The sequence below is a fragment of the Panicum hallii genome, chromosome 4, assembly GCF_002211085.1.
Source record: "Panicum hallii strain FIL2 chromosome 4, PHallii_v3.1, whole genome shotgun sequence".
In the NCBI taxonomy this organism is placed as follows: domain Eukaryota; kingdom Viridiplantae; phylum Streptophyta; class Magnoliopsida; order Poales; family Poaceae; genus Panicum; species Panicum hallii.
In genome coordinates, this window is record NC_038045.1 from 8,492,057 (window position 1) to 8,509,443 (window position 17,387).

A 17,387-nucleotide genomic window follows, 5' to 3' on the forward strand; every position below is an offset into this window, starting at 1 on the left:
AACTCCAGTGCAAAAACAGTAGTGGTTGTAGAACAAGTTTGGTGGTTGTTGTTTTTTTTAAAAAAAGCAGAGTTTTGTGGTTGTTGGTATCCATATCCCCAAATACGGCTCTGGAATGAGCTTTGGGTGCCAGCAAACGGGGAAACCAGAAATCAGGCATTGGCTGCCATGAAAATCGCTTGGGAGGAGACTAGAAGAGAGATGCATTCCGGCTTGGCATCACCGATCTAGCGGACGAGGAGGAGCTGGAAGGGTAGAACAATGGACATGATTTAGCAGGGGAACCAATCAACCAATCAGGCTGCCTTACCTTGCTTAGTTGCTTTGCCTCTCCTTGCCTGGCGAGGCTAGCGAGCAAGGCAAGTTCTTCGTAGTTGGGGCTTCCATTTTGTTCAAGTTGATCTCGTGAAAAATGTTTGCATGAGACGTAATTAAATTATCTTGAGATGAGTTATCAGAGCTCTTTTTGTGAGCTTGGCAGGTTGTAAGGTTGCGTTTCAGAACAAAGTGTTAACTTCAACTTCTCCCGGTGCAAGTGCTCTAAGATCTGATATATGATGTTAAGAAAGGATGTCCAACAACGAACTGAGGAACTGCCAGCAACATTCTATGCCGGGACAAAACTCTTCAATTGATTCTGGTATGACTATGAGATATTATAAGTTTAGGAGTCTAAGCAAATCTTTTAGATGCCCAGTTGGGTTCATCTGACGTCTGCTAAGCTAGTTTAACTAGCCTCAAGTCCTCAATATTGTATCATTGTAAAATTACCATACCCAGTTCACATTGTTACAAATGGGCCCAGAGGCCTTAGGCTAAATGTTACACATTCCACTTACGACCAATTTTACGCGGCTATTGCTACACAATTGGACGGCTTGACAACACTTCTTATTGTTTTTTAGAAGAGATGGACCAGACAGGATCCTTGCAAATAAGTTCAAGATACTACCTATTGCAACAACATTCATCCTGCAAACAAATTTTGGAGCACCGGATTCCCAAAAACAAACAGATCAAAATGAAGATAGCAGAACAAGCCATGACGATCAAGTATATATGCTAGTGTCCGACAATGTTCCTCAAAACTGACCACAAAGTACTACGAGAGCCTCAACATTCATAATTCTGGCAAAATCCTTTCTAGGTCTAATTAAACATTCAGCATTGCCAAAACGACACCATCCTCAACAAGCCGGAGGCAGATAAGATGAAGACGGCAAGGCAAGTATCTCTCCCTTACTTCTTCTTGGCATCTCCAGCCTTCGTCTGCAAAATTAGCGCACCAAATATTGGTTAGATAAAAAAAGGTATCAGCATGAACTAGCTATTGCGGACTTGTACTTACCTTCTTTACACCACGGATCTTCTTTGCCCTGTTCTTCCGCTCCTTCATCTGCTTACGAGACTTCTCTACCTTGGTAGCAAGACCATTCTGTGAAGGAAAAACAGATTATCAGCAACTACAAACATCGACATAGAAGCCCATACAGAATCAAACAGTTGCTAATGGCAAACAATAAATGGATCCATCTGAAAATCTACACAGTTTTGCAATACAGTGCTTCATAGTGAGCTTAAGTATTTTATATGCAGTTATCCACTTTGTCAAATAAAAACAGTCTGAGTAAATCTGTCATCATCATCTATGTTGCTATCGTGTTAGTGTGTTACTATAATAGCCAGTGAGTTTTTTTTTCTGTGGACAAAAAATTTGCTCCTGTAGGTAGATGTAGTCATTTGAGCTTGCTAGATCATGAGCATAACACTGGTGAGATGCTAAACCAAACGATCCAGGTGTACTTATGTGTTAAATTTAAAAACACAAGTCCAAAATTTTTTTTGGTAAAATACTAGGCACATTACCAAAGAGAACATACATCCCAAAGGTTATTAAAAAGAGCAATATAACATGCACAATAACACCACATTGCAGTACTAAAATTCACTAGAAGCTTCTCATCTTAACACAATTCTTCTGGGTGACTTGAATTACATGAATCAGTATAAATGCACCTTAGAACCGTTTTAAGGTCAGAACTCAGAACATAGTATCATAGATAGCAATTTTATCACCAGCAAGGCATAAGCTAGGTAAAAGCCACTTATTTTGGCATGTAAACCAACCTTGGAAAAAAATATTTAATGACATTTCTTAATACAATGAATCCACTAAATCATCAACATGTTCAACTTCAAGTTTGCAGCAGAAGCCTATAATAAATGACATAGCAGGGCAACATCAGCAAATACTAGCTACACCTAATAGCCAGTTAAGTGTACCACATCCTCATTTTCCGTAAATAAAAATTGTAACTGGGCAAACACAAGTTTGGTAGTGCCATCAAACACTAATAGGGGCAAGTAAAAGTCTCTGAGATACCACAGGCCGCTCAATCATACGATCACATATTCCAAAGACACGATACATAAGTAACGAATTCTGCGAGCAACTAGATTACAAAGTGACATTGCAAAGCAATGCAAAGTGCAAGAGAAGAGAGTAATTACACATACCCTGATGAGGCGATACTTGGGCTCGAACTTCTTGGCGGCCTCGAGGTTGTCGTAGATGAGACCGAAGCCGGTGGACTTGCCGCCTCCGAAGTGGGTGCGGAACTTGAAGACGAAGATGCAGTTGGGGTCTTTGACCTCGTACACCTTCGCCAGCCTCTCCTTCAGCTCCGCCTGCGCCACAAAACCTCAAACCCTCAAGATCCAGGGGGACCGAGAAACGAGGAGGGTAGAAGGAGGAGGAGCCAATGAGATCCCTGACCTTGGAGACGTTGGGGCGCCCGGGGTGGATAACCTCGAGCACGAACTGCTTGCGTGAGAGGAGGCGGTTGGTCATGAACTTGCGCGTGCGGAGGGTCACCGCCGCGGCGGCCTTCGAGTCTGCCATGGCTGCGGTCGGCCGGCTGCTGGCTGCGGAGGTGGCAGTAGCAGCGGCGGCGGCGGCGCAGGAGGACGGAGGGAGGCGGCGCTGGGAGAGCCGGGTGATTGCGTGGAAAGGATTATATGTAGTGGAACCCTAGGTCCATTTTGCATTGCTTTAAGGGCCGCGAACTGGACTAAGAGGCGGCCCAGTTTTCGGGGTTCGCCCCGAGTAGTTCGTTTCTTCAGATGTTACGGAAAGGCCCATTTATAGTCACATTTCGGTCCAGTTACGTGACTAATGATGGAAAAACACACCGATATTAAGGGTCACGTGCGCGGGTGGCATTCGATCCGCAAAAGCGTTCTCCCACACGCAGACCGCTCGATTCTTTCAGTTTTTTCATCGGCCCAAAGTTTCGGCCCATCTAGCACACATATTTTGTTTTTTATGCGATAACTTTATGTGTTTCCTCGGATCTAGCAGACATATAGCAGACATATTTTGTTCTAATAAAATAATTTATTCCAGTGGAATAATTTTTTATTTCAATGGTAAGATTGGATCCAATTAAACAAATTCTAATATTTGTTCCGATAGAACAATTTGTTCCAATGGTACGATCAGATCCAACTGAATAGATTCTAACATTAGTTTCAATGGAACAATTTGTTCCAATAGTTCGGCAGAACTGAAGGAAGTCTTTCACGATTCGGACAAAGAGAAAGAAACAGAAGGAAGTGTAGAGCCGGCTGCCAGATCCGGGGCCACGGGACTAAGCACATGGCGTACATATTCTAGGATAGGGGGTGGGACATAGCCCACACCCTACACTCATTGTAACTGCTCGTACTGCAGTAGAACTTGTCGGAATAGAAGGAAACTAGCCGAAAAGTACTCGGGTAGAACTCTTGTCGGGTAGGACTCTTGAGCTCGTTTCTGGCTAGGATTTCCATATAACCCTGTCCCTCCAGATTAGATAAGGGCGGGTACGGACCCCCTCCAACCAAGATCAACCAGATCAACACCTAAGACAATACAAACCACTACACAGGACGTAGGGTATTACGCTCTCGGCGGCCCGAACCTGTCTAAACTTTGTGTTCCTTGCACCTTCGAGTTTCTGATCTCGGCGACACCCTACCTACAACTCACCACCTTGGGGGGTGTCCCTCGGTGGGCTTGGCAGTAAAACACCGACAGCTGGCGCGCCAGGTAGGGGTGTTCATCGAGCATCCACCGGAGAACTCGATGGCACCTTTCAGCTTCACTAGCACCGTGCTTGATGAGGGCACAACGTTCATTTTTGGCTCTTGGATCTGCATTGCCAACGGCTTGGGTGCTTTCAACGGCCACCTAGCCGACTCCAGGAAGCCGGAGGCCTTTGCAGCGAATCAATGTAGCGACCTCCATGAGTTCAACGACAACCTCGACGAGTTGCTACTCCCCGATCTCGCCGGGGAGATCAAGAGGATGTCCATTTTCAACGCAACTTCAACTCGTGCTACACTAGGACCTCTCGGATCAGACTCAAACCGATCTATTCCCGTTGAGGTTACGCAACGCCGCTTCGGTCAACAAGGAGGCTACACGGTCTGAGTCCCTCTCTGACTTGGAGGAGCACTTAGATCATCTGCTCAAGCTCGAGGACGAGGGAGCCACCGCCTGTCGGGGGCCCCCATTTTCGACAACTACTCGGACTCAGATGAGAAGTACTCGTTGATGAAAAGTACCCAACGATGAAAAGTACTCGTTAACAAAAAATACTCGTCGACTAGTACTACACCTTCAAGATGGAGTCCAGGGGAACTCGATGATGAGGGAGCCACCGCCTGTCGGGGGCCCCCGTTGTCGACAACTACTCGGACTCAGACGACGACCCTGAATCCTTTTCAGGTAGTCACCTGGGTCTGACCATAACATCTACGCCGCAAGGCCGGTTCGTGTACTGGAAGGGCTTAGAGCCCTCTGAGTTACTCGAACACGACTCCCGCCTTGTGGCCTTCACGCAGGAACTGCCTTTTCAAGAAGGCAAATGCCTCTCTCGCATCTCTGAGGAGGGAGAGGGCAGCACAGAGCTAGTCAAGTACAGCCACACGGCTGAGAGCTCGCCGGATTGTCAAGTCTACATGGCTTTCCTTCGCAATGCGGATGATGACAAGCCGGGTCCCGAGTACGATGCCGAACTACTCGCGGTACGTATCTGCTGATGAACATACAACGGGTGTCCCTCAGGGCGAGAACGAGGAGTACAGAAGGATCTGGCGGTTGAAGAACGCCAAGCATGCCAAGCGCAGGCAAAACATGAAAAACCTCGCATGCAACCCACTGTACTAGATGAACCTGAACAATGCTTTCACAGCAATTGAAGATCGGGAGTATCGCACCCTGATCGGCACCATTGTAAAGTAGCGCTCCTAGCTCAACAACTACCACAAAACCCCCAGATACAAAGGCTGCAATATCTAACCTAGCGCACACTCGTGCAACTCGATGGGCAACACGCAATGTCCTGAACTCGGAACATGCTCTCGAGATCTGAGCGCCATGGTGACTCTGCGTAGGTTAGTCGCACCCATGGAGGATGTTTCGGATATTGGGAGAACGACAATCACCAGTGCAACCAGGACAATCCAGTCGGCCACGACAACCTCTAGAGCCAGCAGTCCGCGTGTGGCAACGTCGAACAAGAGGTGCAACAATCGATGTGCCCACCCCGCAATCGGCACGATGCAAGGCCTCAGGGCGAAGCTCCACCTGAGGCCAGCCTTCAGGACGCTCCTACGATTGATCTAAGGCTGAAGGTCAATGATGGTCACGACGCGCGGCGCATCATTGAGGCATGGAGAAGGGACCGACCCGACTGATATCACGATGCCGATGATGGTGACCGCTTCCCCGCGTTCACCTCCAACATCACCGACCGGTCCTACCCTAAGGACTTCAAACTAGTCGGCATCCCCAGGTACGATAGCAAGCAAGAGCCGCACTAGTGGATTCTTTGCTACTCCATCGCCATCGAGGTATCTGGTGGATCCAACTCCACCAAGGCACTCTACTTCCCAGTAGCCTTGGAATCCGCACCCCTCACTTGGCTCGAAAGTCTTAAACCAAACTCCGTCAACTCCTAGTAGGATCTCAAGAGGGCCTTCATCGATAACTTCCAGGGATCCATGATCCGAGCAGGTACTCATCATGATCTATCCCAAGTTAAGCAGGAGTTGAACGAGACCCTGAGGTCCTACACCCGGTGTTTCTTCGAGATGCGAGCCACCATTGCCAATATTACCGACGAGGACGTCATCCGCTGCTTCCAGAACGGCCTCTTCTCGGAACACACTTACCATGACTTCGGACGCAACTGCTCGACTACTACCGTGGAGATGTGCAACATGATGGCACGGTGGGCTGACTAGGAGGACGAGGAGAACGATTGGTTCCCTAAGCGCAACAACAACAAGCAGGGCAACAGCAACAACCACTTCGACAAAAGCCTGCAGAACAACTTGGTGAATCCCCGAAAATGCAAGTTAGATCAAGAAGTCGTGACTGTTGAGCGCAATCCACGGGGCAAGAAGTCAGGGAACATTCAAGCACAGATTGAGAAAGTCCTGCACAAACGATGCCTGATGCACTTGAAGTCACAGCATACACTCTTCGAGTATGTCAGCCTTCGCAAATCACTCAACGCCCCACTCATTCCTCAAGATAGAAAGCGGAAGGATCAGGGGGACGAAGACGAGGGTGACGCGGGTGGCCGGCGGCCTGGGAAGAAAGGAAGCAAAATATCGGCCCACGATTAATTTTCTTTGGTGTCAATCCGCCTCTACGATGAATTAGATTCCAGTAACTCGGGTTACCTCTCATCGGACCCAAAAAAACACGCGATACCTACCAGAATCCAGATGATCAATTCATCATACGTTTAATCGCAAGTTTGCAATAATAGAGTGTTATTCGTTTTTGTTTCTGTCAATTTTTAACCCAATGAAATTCTGCCACGTAGTGGTATGTGCTAAAGAAACAGGTGAAGGCCGAGCCAAAATCAAGTCAATTTGCAACATTAAAATCGAGTGAAAACTACAACTAAAATAGTTGAAAACTAAGACTCATAGCAAATTTGCACGCGGCTTGAGCTCGAGCCCAGGTAAGATGTTAATAATGGTGTGCGTGCTCATCATCTAGCTGATCCGTTTGCCTTCTTGTGTTTCTTGACTCTTTTTCATCTCTGTATTCTATTCTAGTTCTAAGTTAGATCTTGCATTGAGTAAATTCCATCAGTACCATGAAAATTTAGATGGCTTCCCTCGGTGCCATAGAAATTTTAAAATTACCCTGGGTGCCATTGAATCTAGAAATTATACCCTCAATGCCACAACCGTCTATGAGCTGTTATGGTCCAGTTAAGTGGCCATGGAAAAGACTCTTTTACCCCTCCAAAAGAACGAAGTATTGTTTGGCTGTTTCCCTTGTATGCCATTATAGGTTCATTTCGTAGTAACACTGATGAACATAAATCAAGTAAAGTTGATGTCTCACACAAAGATGAAAGAGGTCACTGTCACACCCAGGCCCACGGAAGTGCATATAGCGTACATATTCTAAGATAAGGGATGGAATATGGCCCACACCATACATCTGTTGTAACTACTCGTAGCGTAGTAGAACTACTTATACAGTAGTAAAACTAGTCGGAGATAGTAGGAAACTACCCGAAAACCACTGGGGTAGGACTCTAGGGCTCGTATCCGACTAGAACATCCATGTAACCTATCCCCCAGACTATATAAGGGCGGATAGGAACCCTCCTCAAGCAGAAGCATGAGGGACAACTCATGCAGGAGATCACTCGATCACCACCTAAAGCAATACAAACCACACAGGACGTAGGGTATTACGCTCTTGGCAGCCCGAACCTGTCTAAACCTTATGTTCCTTGCACCTTCGAGTTTCTGATCTCGGCGACACCCTACCTACAATCTCACCACCTTGTGGGTATCCTTCGGTGGGCGTGGCGGTAAAACACCGACAGTCACATATATGACATATAAATTTAAGATGCTCATAAATTGATGATTTTACCTTAAAGATCAGAAACATATAATTTTAACCATGGAAATGAGCAATAGATTTCTCACTACAATTAGCTAGACGATAAGGTAGACCACACAGACCACATGAGCAACAAGATTCTTATCACAAAAGGTCACATAACCATGATATACAGACCAAAATAAGAGTAGTAGGTAGGCCACATGAGTATCAAGTTTATCATTACAAAAACCACATCATAGATCATACTAGATAGGCCACATATACAACTCCTCATGACAAAAACAGCAAAAGAAAGTGGCCATAAGCTGGACATTCAATCCAGATTTTTTTGCTTGCTTCTAGTGGGTATTGCAGGGCTTTCTGGAGTCTTGCTTCTGGTGCACATTACGGGACTTTGAGGGGGGCTGGCACCAAAGGTTGCTTCTTCTTTGATGTGACTGCACCCTTTGTCTTTTTTTTTTGCTTTTGCCTTCCCTTCACCCTTTCTCTTCCCTGTTGATTGGGAGGTAGCAAGTGGTGGTGTTTCACAAGACATTAGCAAAGGGAACCCAATGGAGGGGGCATCAGGTTGGCTTGAGCCACATGCTGACCTACAAAATATTTGGTTTTTTGTATTTAGTTGTGAATGGAAAGGTATACCTGAACATATGCAAAATGCACTAAAATTCAACTTACTTTTGAGTGTTCCCTGAGGTCAATTTAGTGGAGCATCCTTGGCTGCAATAGAAATAGATGTGGTAACATTTTTGAGTTGCATGGTAAAGATTTAACTAGCATTGTCGATTTCAGCTTACCTAGGAGGAAAATATATGGGTGTAGGCCTTGGGATAGCAAGTACAAGACTATTCTCAGCTGATTCTTGAGTGCCTTCATTTGTTTTCTTCTTCTTTTTCTTGGGAGAGGCCCCTCTGCAAGAGCGACAAATGATTATTGCAACATCCCTTGTATGAATGTGTCATATTAGTACAATATGGGATGAATTGCCTTACCTTTCAGCTAGCAAGGTTGCTTTGTCATTTGGATTACCATCTTTACATGTGTACCAGCTGTGTCCATATCCTTTACAAACATCACATATATGCTGCCCTTTCTTGCGTGTTGTGCTTGTTGTGCTCTCAGCCCACCCTTTGAACCTCTGATTCTTTCATCTTCCAGCAGTGGATTTTAGAAGTGGTGGATGCATAAAGAAACCATGATCTGATTGCTACCATTGGGCCTTGTCAGTAAGAGCAGGGATCAGATTTTCATATCTGTTGTATAATATGAGTCAACGTAATTCTCCAAAGGCTGACCCATCTTAGTAATAAATGCAATAGCATGTAAGCATGGAATGCCTGAAACTTGAAATTTTCTACAAGAACATGTTTTTTCCTGAAGGTTCACCATACACTTGAAGCCATTGCTCCCCTTCACACACACTTCTACCACTTCACCTGATCTTGCGAACACATCCATATCCAAACTGAAGCTCCGTTCCTTCAACTTCTTCATGATATGTGGCAAAATAAGCCCTCTCATCTTTCTAGAGATTATCCTCCTTGTATACCACTTCTCCATAAGAAGATGTCTGATCTTATCCATGAAATCATCCAAATTCAAGACTTTCCAACATTTTACCCAGTTATTGAAACTCTCTACTAGGTTGTTTGTGATATAGTCCACTTCACAATGAGTTAAGAATTGACTTCTTGTCCATATCTTACTGTGGCATTATCTTATGTAATCCATGGCATCTGGTCTAGCTTCATCCATTGCTTTCCAATGCTTGTCAAAGAAATAAGGAGACCAAGAGTAAGCCGCTGCCCATAGGTGCTCATCGAACACCTTGCCACTGTACCTTTTTTTGAAGTTGTACACTAAATGAAACATGCATTCTCTATGCTCAGCTTATGGGAACACTTGTTGCACTCCAGCCATGACGGCTTGTCCAGCATTTGTACAAATAGCTAGACTGTAAGGTGTTCCTATTGCTTCTCTCAGCCTCTCCATAAACCAGATCCAAGTTTCATTTATCTCGGAGTCAAATACTCCAAAAGCAACTGGATACATCCAGTTGTGTCCATCTACAGCACATGCACATGCTAGCTGTCCTCTGTACTTTCCTATCAAAAAAGTCATGTCTATTGCAAGATATGACCTACATCCCCTCAGGAAACCATCTATGTAAGGTTTCAAAGCAAAAAACAGCTTGTTGAACCTAATCTTTCCTTGAATTTTGTGATGATCAATTACTACAACACTACCAGGGCATGTCAAAGCTCTGCCTTGAACCTATACAAGCTATCAAAGCTCTTCTCGCAATCACAAAACTGTTGATTATGTGCTAGTTCTTTACCTTTATACGCCCTCTTGTATGGCACTTCTACCTTGTACTTTTCCTTAATCTTATTCTGAAGTTCCTTTGCCCCCCATCTGGAATCTTCAGTGAGCCAATCCTTCACAACATCATAAACCCAAAATTTGGTTGCATGCTTGACAACCTTGCTTCTTCTTGCACTAGTAAATGTATGTTCATGAGGATTCTTCCTCACCTGACAAGAGACATGACAATTAATTTAGTTGCAGCAAATAGAATGTATGCAAAGGAAGAAGAAAAAACTAACCCATAAAGTTACCTCTATTGTTACTTTGTCATCCATAGTAGTAGCATATAACCTCCACCAACATCCATCTTCCAATTTCCTTAAGCAGTACAAAATCATTCTCCCGGGATCATTTTTTTCAGTGTCATACTGTTAGTTCCGGAAATAGCCGGCAACTAAATCTACTCAAAGTGTATGTCGGGCGTCGTGATTAGAGATGGCCTAGCACACAATGACTCAAGATTTATACTAGTTCAGGCAATCGTGCCCTACGTCCAGTCGAGGGTCGGTCGGATGTATTGCTTGAGCCCGGGTGCTCGTGAGAGTTTGGGGAGTTACAAGCTTTTGAGTGAGGATGGATGATGAGTCTACTTCTGGAGCGATGCCCCTTTCCTAAGCGGATGATCCTCCCTTTTATAGTCCAAGGGGGGCCCTCCTTACAGGGGGGCTGGTAGAGAGAGAGAGAGAGAGTTTCCTTACCCCGCAAGTCGGGGTCATCAGCTCTATCAGTCGGGACCGCCAACTCCGTCAGTCGGAGTCCTTTGGTAGCCACCGCCCATGTCTTGTGTCGCGGAGCGACTGTCCTATTTTATTCCTATGCGTCGTGCTTTGTCGGTCAGGGGTCGGGTGTGTGTCTATAAGTATGGTTTGGCAGTCACGCGCCATCCCTGGCGCTATGCCCTGTCACTCCATCGTGATGGAGGCGTGTTCACCGTATCGTGATGACATCGCACCCAGTTCCTTCACGAGGATGGGCAGGTAAAATAGCGTCCCCATGCTGTGGCAGCAAGGGGGATTGTAACCCCCGTGGAGGCAGTGATTGGTCCCGTATGGCAAGTTGACTTTGGCGTGCATCCTTATCCGTCGCACCTGCTCCCAGGGCCCGCCAGTACGTAGGGTCCGGCTCGCCTCGGCCTCGCCGGTCAGGGATAGTGACACGTGTAAAGAGGAGCCTGGTCGAGGATCTCAGTCGGAGCCATGGTACAGACCTAGACCCCGAGCGTCCCCTCGGTCGGGCACGCGAGCCATGGTTTTTCCGACCAGTCGGCCGGTCAGGATCACGGGCCTAGGTGGTCTGAATGAAGTCTCGGCCCACGAGGACGGTCGTTCGTTCCAGGCGCGGTCTTGGGCTAGCCAGAATGCTAGTGGGAAGTGGGCCCGCTAGGGACCCCGGGTCCCTGGACCCGTCAGAGGCCCCCGAGCGGCTTTGCGATTTGTTTAATCATGAAGGCGCTTCTTTCGTCGCGTTGTGTTTTAGCCCAGAGCGAGAAGTCGCATAGTGCTGCTTCGACTGCAGGGAGGCATAATGTTCGATAGACTCCCTCTTCTATCCGTGGGTCCATTGGGGTTGCTCTGATCTGCCCGCGTAGTGAATGCGCCACAGCGGTGCCAACTGCCCATTTTTTATGCGGAATATCAAGGCCTGCCTGTTCCATCATGTCAGCCCGCCTCATAGGGGTATCTCCCTTTTTCCCCCATGAGGGTTTCCATCCTTTTGACGCAGAGCCGTGCGTCACACGGCGAAGCTGGCTCGTGGGGCATGGACGTGCCTGAGCGGCTATAAATGGAGGCCTCAGGCCCCTGTCTTTCGAACTTATCCACAACTTGAGTCGTGGGTGAGCCTGGTCTTGTATAATGGAGCTGCTCGCAGCCTGTGTGCGTCCACCTGACGGAGCCGGTGGCTCCTTTTGGCATCTAGTGCTAGAAGAATGCTTGTGTGCGACAAAGGATAGCACGCGGGCAATGCAGTATGCCTGGGCCCTTCCCAAGCTCGGTCCTCCGAGTTTTTCGCTCGGATGATCAAGGGGAGCGGGTGTGCAGGCATGTCTCTATTTCTGGCTGGCGGTCGACGCTGTTTCCCTAGGAGCCTCGGGCGACTATGGGGGGAGCGCCGGCCTTGGGCGGTGGATGTGTTAGTGGTTCCACCGGCCGGGCCCTAAAACGGAGAGGAACTCCTCGTTCCTGCTTGCTGCCGAGCGCGTCCGCGAGGATTGCTGGGCCCTGAGCGGTTTCGGCTACCCCGTGTTCCTCACCCCTAGTTTGCTTTATGAGGAGGCTTGCCCTTCCTAGGTGACTGGAGATAGGGAAGAGATCCTCACCGCCATTCGAGACGGTGAGGGAGTTTGGTTGGCGGTGGTGGCGGATGGACTGCTCGCCGTCATCCCCTGCCAAGCCATCCTTGAGGAAGGGGGTGCAAGAAGAAGGCTTGCGAGGAAGATGTTCCTCCCAGTCTTCCCACACTTGTAGCAGCCCTCCTCAAGGCTTCCAGCGTTACCACCCTTGTGGTGGTAATGGGTTTTCGTACTTTGTAATGGCGATGGGCCAACTGTACTTTGTAATATTAATTTTCCAGGAATAAAGCATGTTTATTCTAGAGTGCATTGTATCTGCCACGCCTGACCACGAGCCCGGTCGGGGGCTGGAATTTTGTCATCCCATCTGAGTGAGAACGCGGTACCCAGACTTGCCACGGCTTTGCCGCAAAGGAAGGCGGTCGGGTCGGGTCGGCGGCATCGTGTGCGTACACCTATGGAGGTGACCCCATCTACGGTCTCCACGACCGGAGGGGTTGAGCTGACATCACTTGCCTCGATGGCTTGAGTGTCGGGCTCGGTGAGCTCCTAACGGGTGTGCCCGGGCAAAAATTCGTGCATCCGAGTGGAATCCGGGTCTGTCATTCATGATGTGGTCGGCATAGCCCGCAAGTGGCATTCCACAACTCCACGACCTGCCTCCCGGCAGATGATCGAGTCATCCAACCAACTCAGGTGGCCCGCTGGCTTCTCCTTGATGGAGATTATGTGGGCATGGCTCGAGGTCCGGATCGGACGAGAAGGTTGAGATGACCCGAATTGCTGCCTCAGTAGGTCGGGCAAGGGCCGCTGGGGCTCATCTACGTTTTCTCCCCTAGCTCTGTTTGACGCGAGGTGACATCGAGTCCTCTGCAGACCGGCCTTTGAACCTCGGTCGGTCGGGTTCCCGAGTTGGGATCCGTTAGCACACTTTTTGCACCTTTTTTGGTTTTGATGCCTTTACAAAAAATCGAGAATTTAAACGCGAGTGTTGAATGAGGACGCGGCCCGTTGAGCCTTACCCAGGAAGTTGAAACATTAACCCATCTTTCATAACCCTGGAACGGTCGTGTTGGGTCCCCATCCTCGCTATTGCGTCCTAGCGAATGGGCTTCCACGAGGTGCCTTTTTAAAAGGGAAGGGCTGGAGGTCATCATCCTCCTTCGTCTCGCCTTTGCCTTGTTCCAGCCGCCGGTGCCAGCCCCCCCTTTGTTCTCTTAGCATCACCGTCGCCCTCCTCTTCCATCCCCATCGTGCCTAAGGAGAAAGAAGAAGAGAAAGAGAGAAAGAGGGAGAGAGAGAAGAAAAGTTGTTCTGCTTTCCCCTCCCGTAGGCGCAATGTCGAACTGGAGGCCATCGACCGTGGAGGAAGCGCAGCTCGAAGATTTCATGGCGAAGGGGTTGCTGCCACCAAAGGCGGTGGCGCACTGAAGGGCTCCCCCAGCAGAGCACGAGGAGCCGCAGCCTGAAGCCGTTGAGATCGTGAGGTTCCTCGCCTTCCACAAGCATGGTCTTGGGTACCTAGCGCACCCGTTCCTGCTTGGCTGCTGAACGAGTAGGAGGTGGAGCTGCAGCACCTCAACCCAAATGGGGTGCTGCATATCGCGGGCTTCGTCACGCTCTATTAGGGTTTCCTCGGAATAGATCTGCACGCAAATCTATTCCAGGCTTTCTTCTATGGTTGAGCCCTATCGTGAAGAGCAATCCAGAGCTTGCGCTGGTCGGGGGCTTCGGCCTGCAAAAGAGGGCTCGCCGGTCGGGAGACTACCCATCGTACGACCCCACGGACTCGAACCGGGGGTGGCATGAAGAGTGGTTCTACATCAGGAACCCGGCAGGGAACCCATTCTCGTCGTTCACGGGGGCACACCCCATGAGGAAGAAGAGCTAGACACTGCGGAGGAGGAGCGTGTGGGATTTATCGAGGCGAAGCTGAAGGATCACGTCGCGGAGGGTCTTGACGGGGTGCGGCTTTTCAGCACCATTTTCTCCCGCCGGGTCATCCCTCTGGCCAACAGGATGACCAAGATGTGGAAATACTCTGGCCACACGGATCCCAACCAGGTGTCACCAAAGGCGGCGTCCCATGATGAGATATGGTCGTGGCTCAAGATGGTCCTCAAAGTGGGGAACCAGCGGGTCGTCGGCGGTCTATCGGCCTTCGACAAGGAGCACCCTCCGAATTTGGTAAGCTTTTCTTCTCTTCGTCTTCCCATCAGCCTTCGAGCTCCTGATCATGTTTTGACATTAGCTTGTTTTTTAGGGGCTCGGTCATCCCCAATCCCGCCCCCACCTTCTGAAGTGGGCGGAGGGCGCGGCCAAGCAGAAAGTCCAAGTAGAGGCTTCTCAAACCAGGAGATGGTGGCCCCCGTGTCCCCAAGCGGAGGGGTGCTTAGTTCACCCGCACGACTCGAGCTAGAGGGGAATGTGGGAGCCACTCTGGCGCTTGTAGATGTGGAGACCGAGATCGGGCTACTCGTCGAGCTCGAGAAGGCCCGGACTCAAGGAGATGAGCACCTCGACCAGGTGGGTGATCCTCCGGTGTTGCAGGTGGTCCCAGGCTCCCGGCCGCCCGAATCTTCGAGCTAGCCGATCGGTGAGTGGGTCTGGCTCGACCCCAGCAAGCCAGGCGAGGCTCGGTTCATCCTGCGCGACCTGCAGAAGGATGAACTTTGGGGCCGTCTCGAGCAGAGTGGAGTATCAGCATGCAACGACTGCACCGCCGCGAAGGCGGGGTTGTGGAGATCCTTAAGAAAATCAGGCTCGCTCGGCGGAGCGCGTCCGTCGACCTGCCAAACTTTGCTTCAGCAAGTCCTAGCAGTTTCCCTTTGCGTCTGTCTCACCAATGAGGGGCAATCTATTTTGATGTTTTTTACTTTCTTGCTTTGAAGAGCCTAGAGAAGAGCCTAGAGAGGATCTCGTTGAACAAGTCCCGGTTCCTCCGGGAGGAGCACGCCTGACTGGGGCAGGAGGCGGTGGCGCAGCGACGGGTTGGAGAGTTGTTCCGTGAACTGGAAGCCGCCCGGGCGTTGGAACTTTGTGAGCGTGACCGCGTGACCGTTGCTGAGTAGGAGCTTGCCGTAGCCTGGAGGGCTCTGAACACAAAGCAGTTGGTGTTGGGGGCGGAGCGGGCGGCCTGAGCTATTGCTGAGGGGCAAGCTCAGTCCAAGGGCCAGCGAGTCACCCAGCTAGAGGCGATGCTGACCCGAAGGAGGAGGGGCTCAGGATCACTGAGGATGCCATGACCGGTAAGTAGCTCCTCTTCTCTGTCTTGTTGATTCTTGTTTCACATTGTGTGGCCTCTAACTTCCCCTTTGTTCGTTTCCAGAACTAGGAGGGAGGAACAGGCTCCCGCGGGATGAGTTGAAGCGGTCAGAGGAAGCCCGCCGTGCCACTGAGTCCAAGCTGGCGACCACCAGAGAGGTGGTGGTGCGGAATGCGCAACCGCTGGTGGATTCCTTGGGAAGGAGCAAGATCCTTGAAGAGGAACTTGGTCAGCTTCGGGGCATGGCGTGGTCGGTGGTCACGGAGGTCCTCGGGCCCCGCCCGAGGTCGAGTGCACTTCCCGCCGATCTTTTGGAGATTTTGGGCGAGGTGGTGGGGCTTATTACCGACGGAGTCTTCCATGGTGCCTCGGGAGTGTTGACACCAGTGGCGTCAAGAGAAGCCGAGTCGAGTGCAGCCCCAACCGTGCTGGGTCCTGGTCAAGGAAATCTTCCGGTCGACCCTGCAGTGCGGCTCCTCCCGTCCACGTCGTCGGCCAACACGGATGAGGTGCTGTAATAGAAGCATTTACAGTTAGCTCTTACTTTTCGAAGACTTACGTGGGGAACTTAATGGTCCCCCGAATGAACAGCTTTAAGTGTTCATAAGCATTTTTGTTTAATGATGTTTGGGAGACCTGTCCCACCCGTATCCTTTTTGTTCCCTGGAGTGACTCTTGCCTTCGCACTTTCCCTTTCGAACCTGCATGCTAACCGTAGGCTGTAGCATGTTGCCTAGGGCTGGCCCGAGTGGCATCTGCTGCTAGTTCGCTGTAGGTTGCGACGAGAGTTTTGTAGGTCAGGTGGCCCAACAAAAATCACTTAGGTTGCGATGGGAAAACGGGTTGCCCTTTCGCTTGGGGGGAAAAGTTGCCTTTTTTGTACGTGATTTGCAAAAGGATAGAGGGGGTAGAAGTGCGCATGGCAGAGTACCCCCGTGGGGCCCCCGAGTGACTCGGGCTGAGAGTGCTCGGGCCAGGACGCTGCACCAGTTGGCGTTTGAATGAAAACATGTGAAGGGACTGAATTTAGAGAAAGAAACGATGTAACTACTCAATGTTCCAAGTGTTGGTGAGGATGTTGCCATCGCTGTCCTTCAGTCGGTAGGTTCCTGGCCAGACCACCTCTGCAATCGTGCTTGGTCCTTCCTAGGGTGGAGTGAGCTTGTGCTTGTTCTTGGTTGACTGCGCCCTCCGTAGCACCAAATCGCTGACTTCGAGGGTTCTTTGCCGGATCTTCCTCTTGTGGTACCTGCGAAGGGTTTGCTAGAGCGAGCAGAGTGGACCAAGGCCGTCTCCCGCGCCTCTTCCAACAAGTCGACTGCGTCCTATTGAGCCTCCGCGGCTCGGTCGGGGTCAAAGGCTTTGACCCTTGGGGCGCCATAGTCTAGGTCGGAGGATAGCACCACTTCTGCCCCGTATGTTAGGAAGGACAGGGTGAATCCTATGGATCGATTGGGAGTTGTCCTGAGCCTCCAGAGGACGGCTGAGAGTTTCTGGACCTAGCATCCGGCAAACTTTTTGAGCTGGTCGAAGATACG

General features: G+C 49.7%; 1 protein-coding gene across 1 annotated transcript; it reads right to left on the reverse strand.

The window, feature by feature from the left end:
- Nucleotides 1–998: 998 nt before the first annotated feature.
- LOC112889442 (40S ribosomal protein S24-1-like) lies at nt 999–3,014 on the reverse strand. The gene is made up of 4 exons (XM_025956083.1): nt 2,777–3,014; nt 2,518–2,688; nt 1,349–1,435; nt 999–1,269 (listed from the first exon to the last, which is right to left on the reverse strand). Exons 1-4 carry the CDS (start codon nt 2,900–2,902, stop codon nt 1,240–1,242), a joined length of 414 nt encoding a protein of 137 aa, XP_025811868.1. The 5' UTR covers nt 2,903–3,014; the 3' UTR covers nt 999–1,239.
- Nucleotides 3,015–17,387: the final 14,373 nt, after the last annotated feature.

Coding starts and splice junctions, on each gene's coding strand:
- LOC112889442 (XM_025956083.1), bottom strand. CDS start 2,902: ATGGCAGACTCGAAGGCCGCCGCGGCGGTGACCCTCCGCACGCGCAAG. Junction 1,436..2,517: donor CCAAGTATCGCCTCATCAGG/GTATGTGTAATT, acceptor TTTCCTTCACAG/AATGGTCTTGCTACCAAGGT. Junction 1,270..1,348: donor AGATCCGTGGTGTAAAGAAG/GTAAGTACAAGT, acceptor CTAATTTTGCAG/ACGAAGGCTGGAGATGCCAA.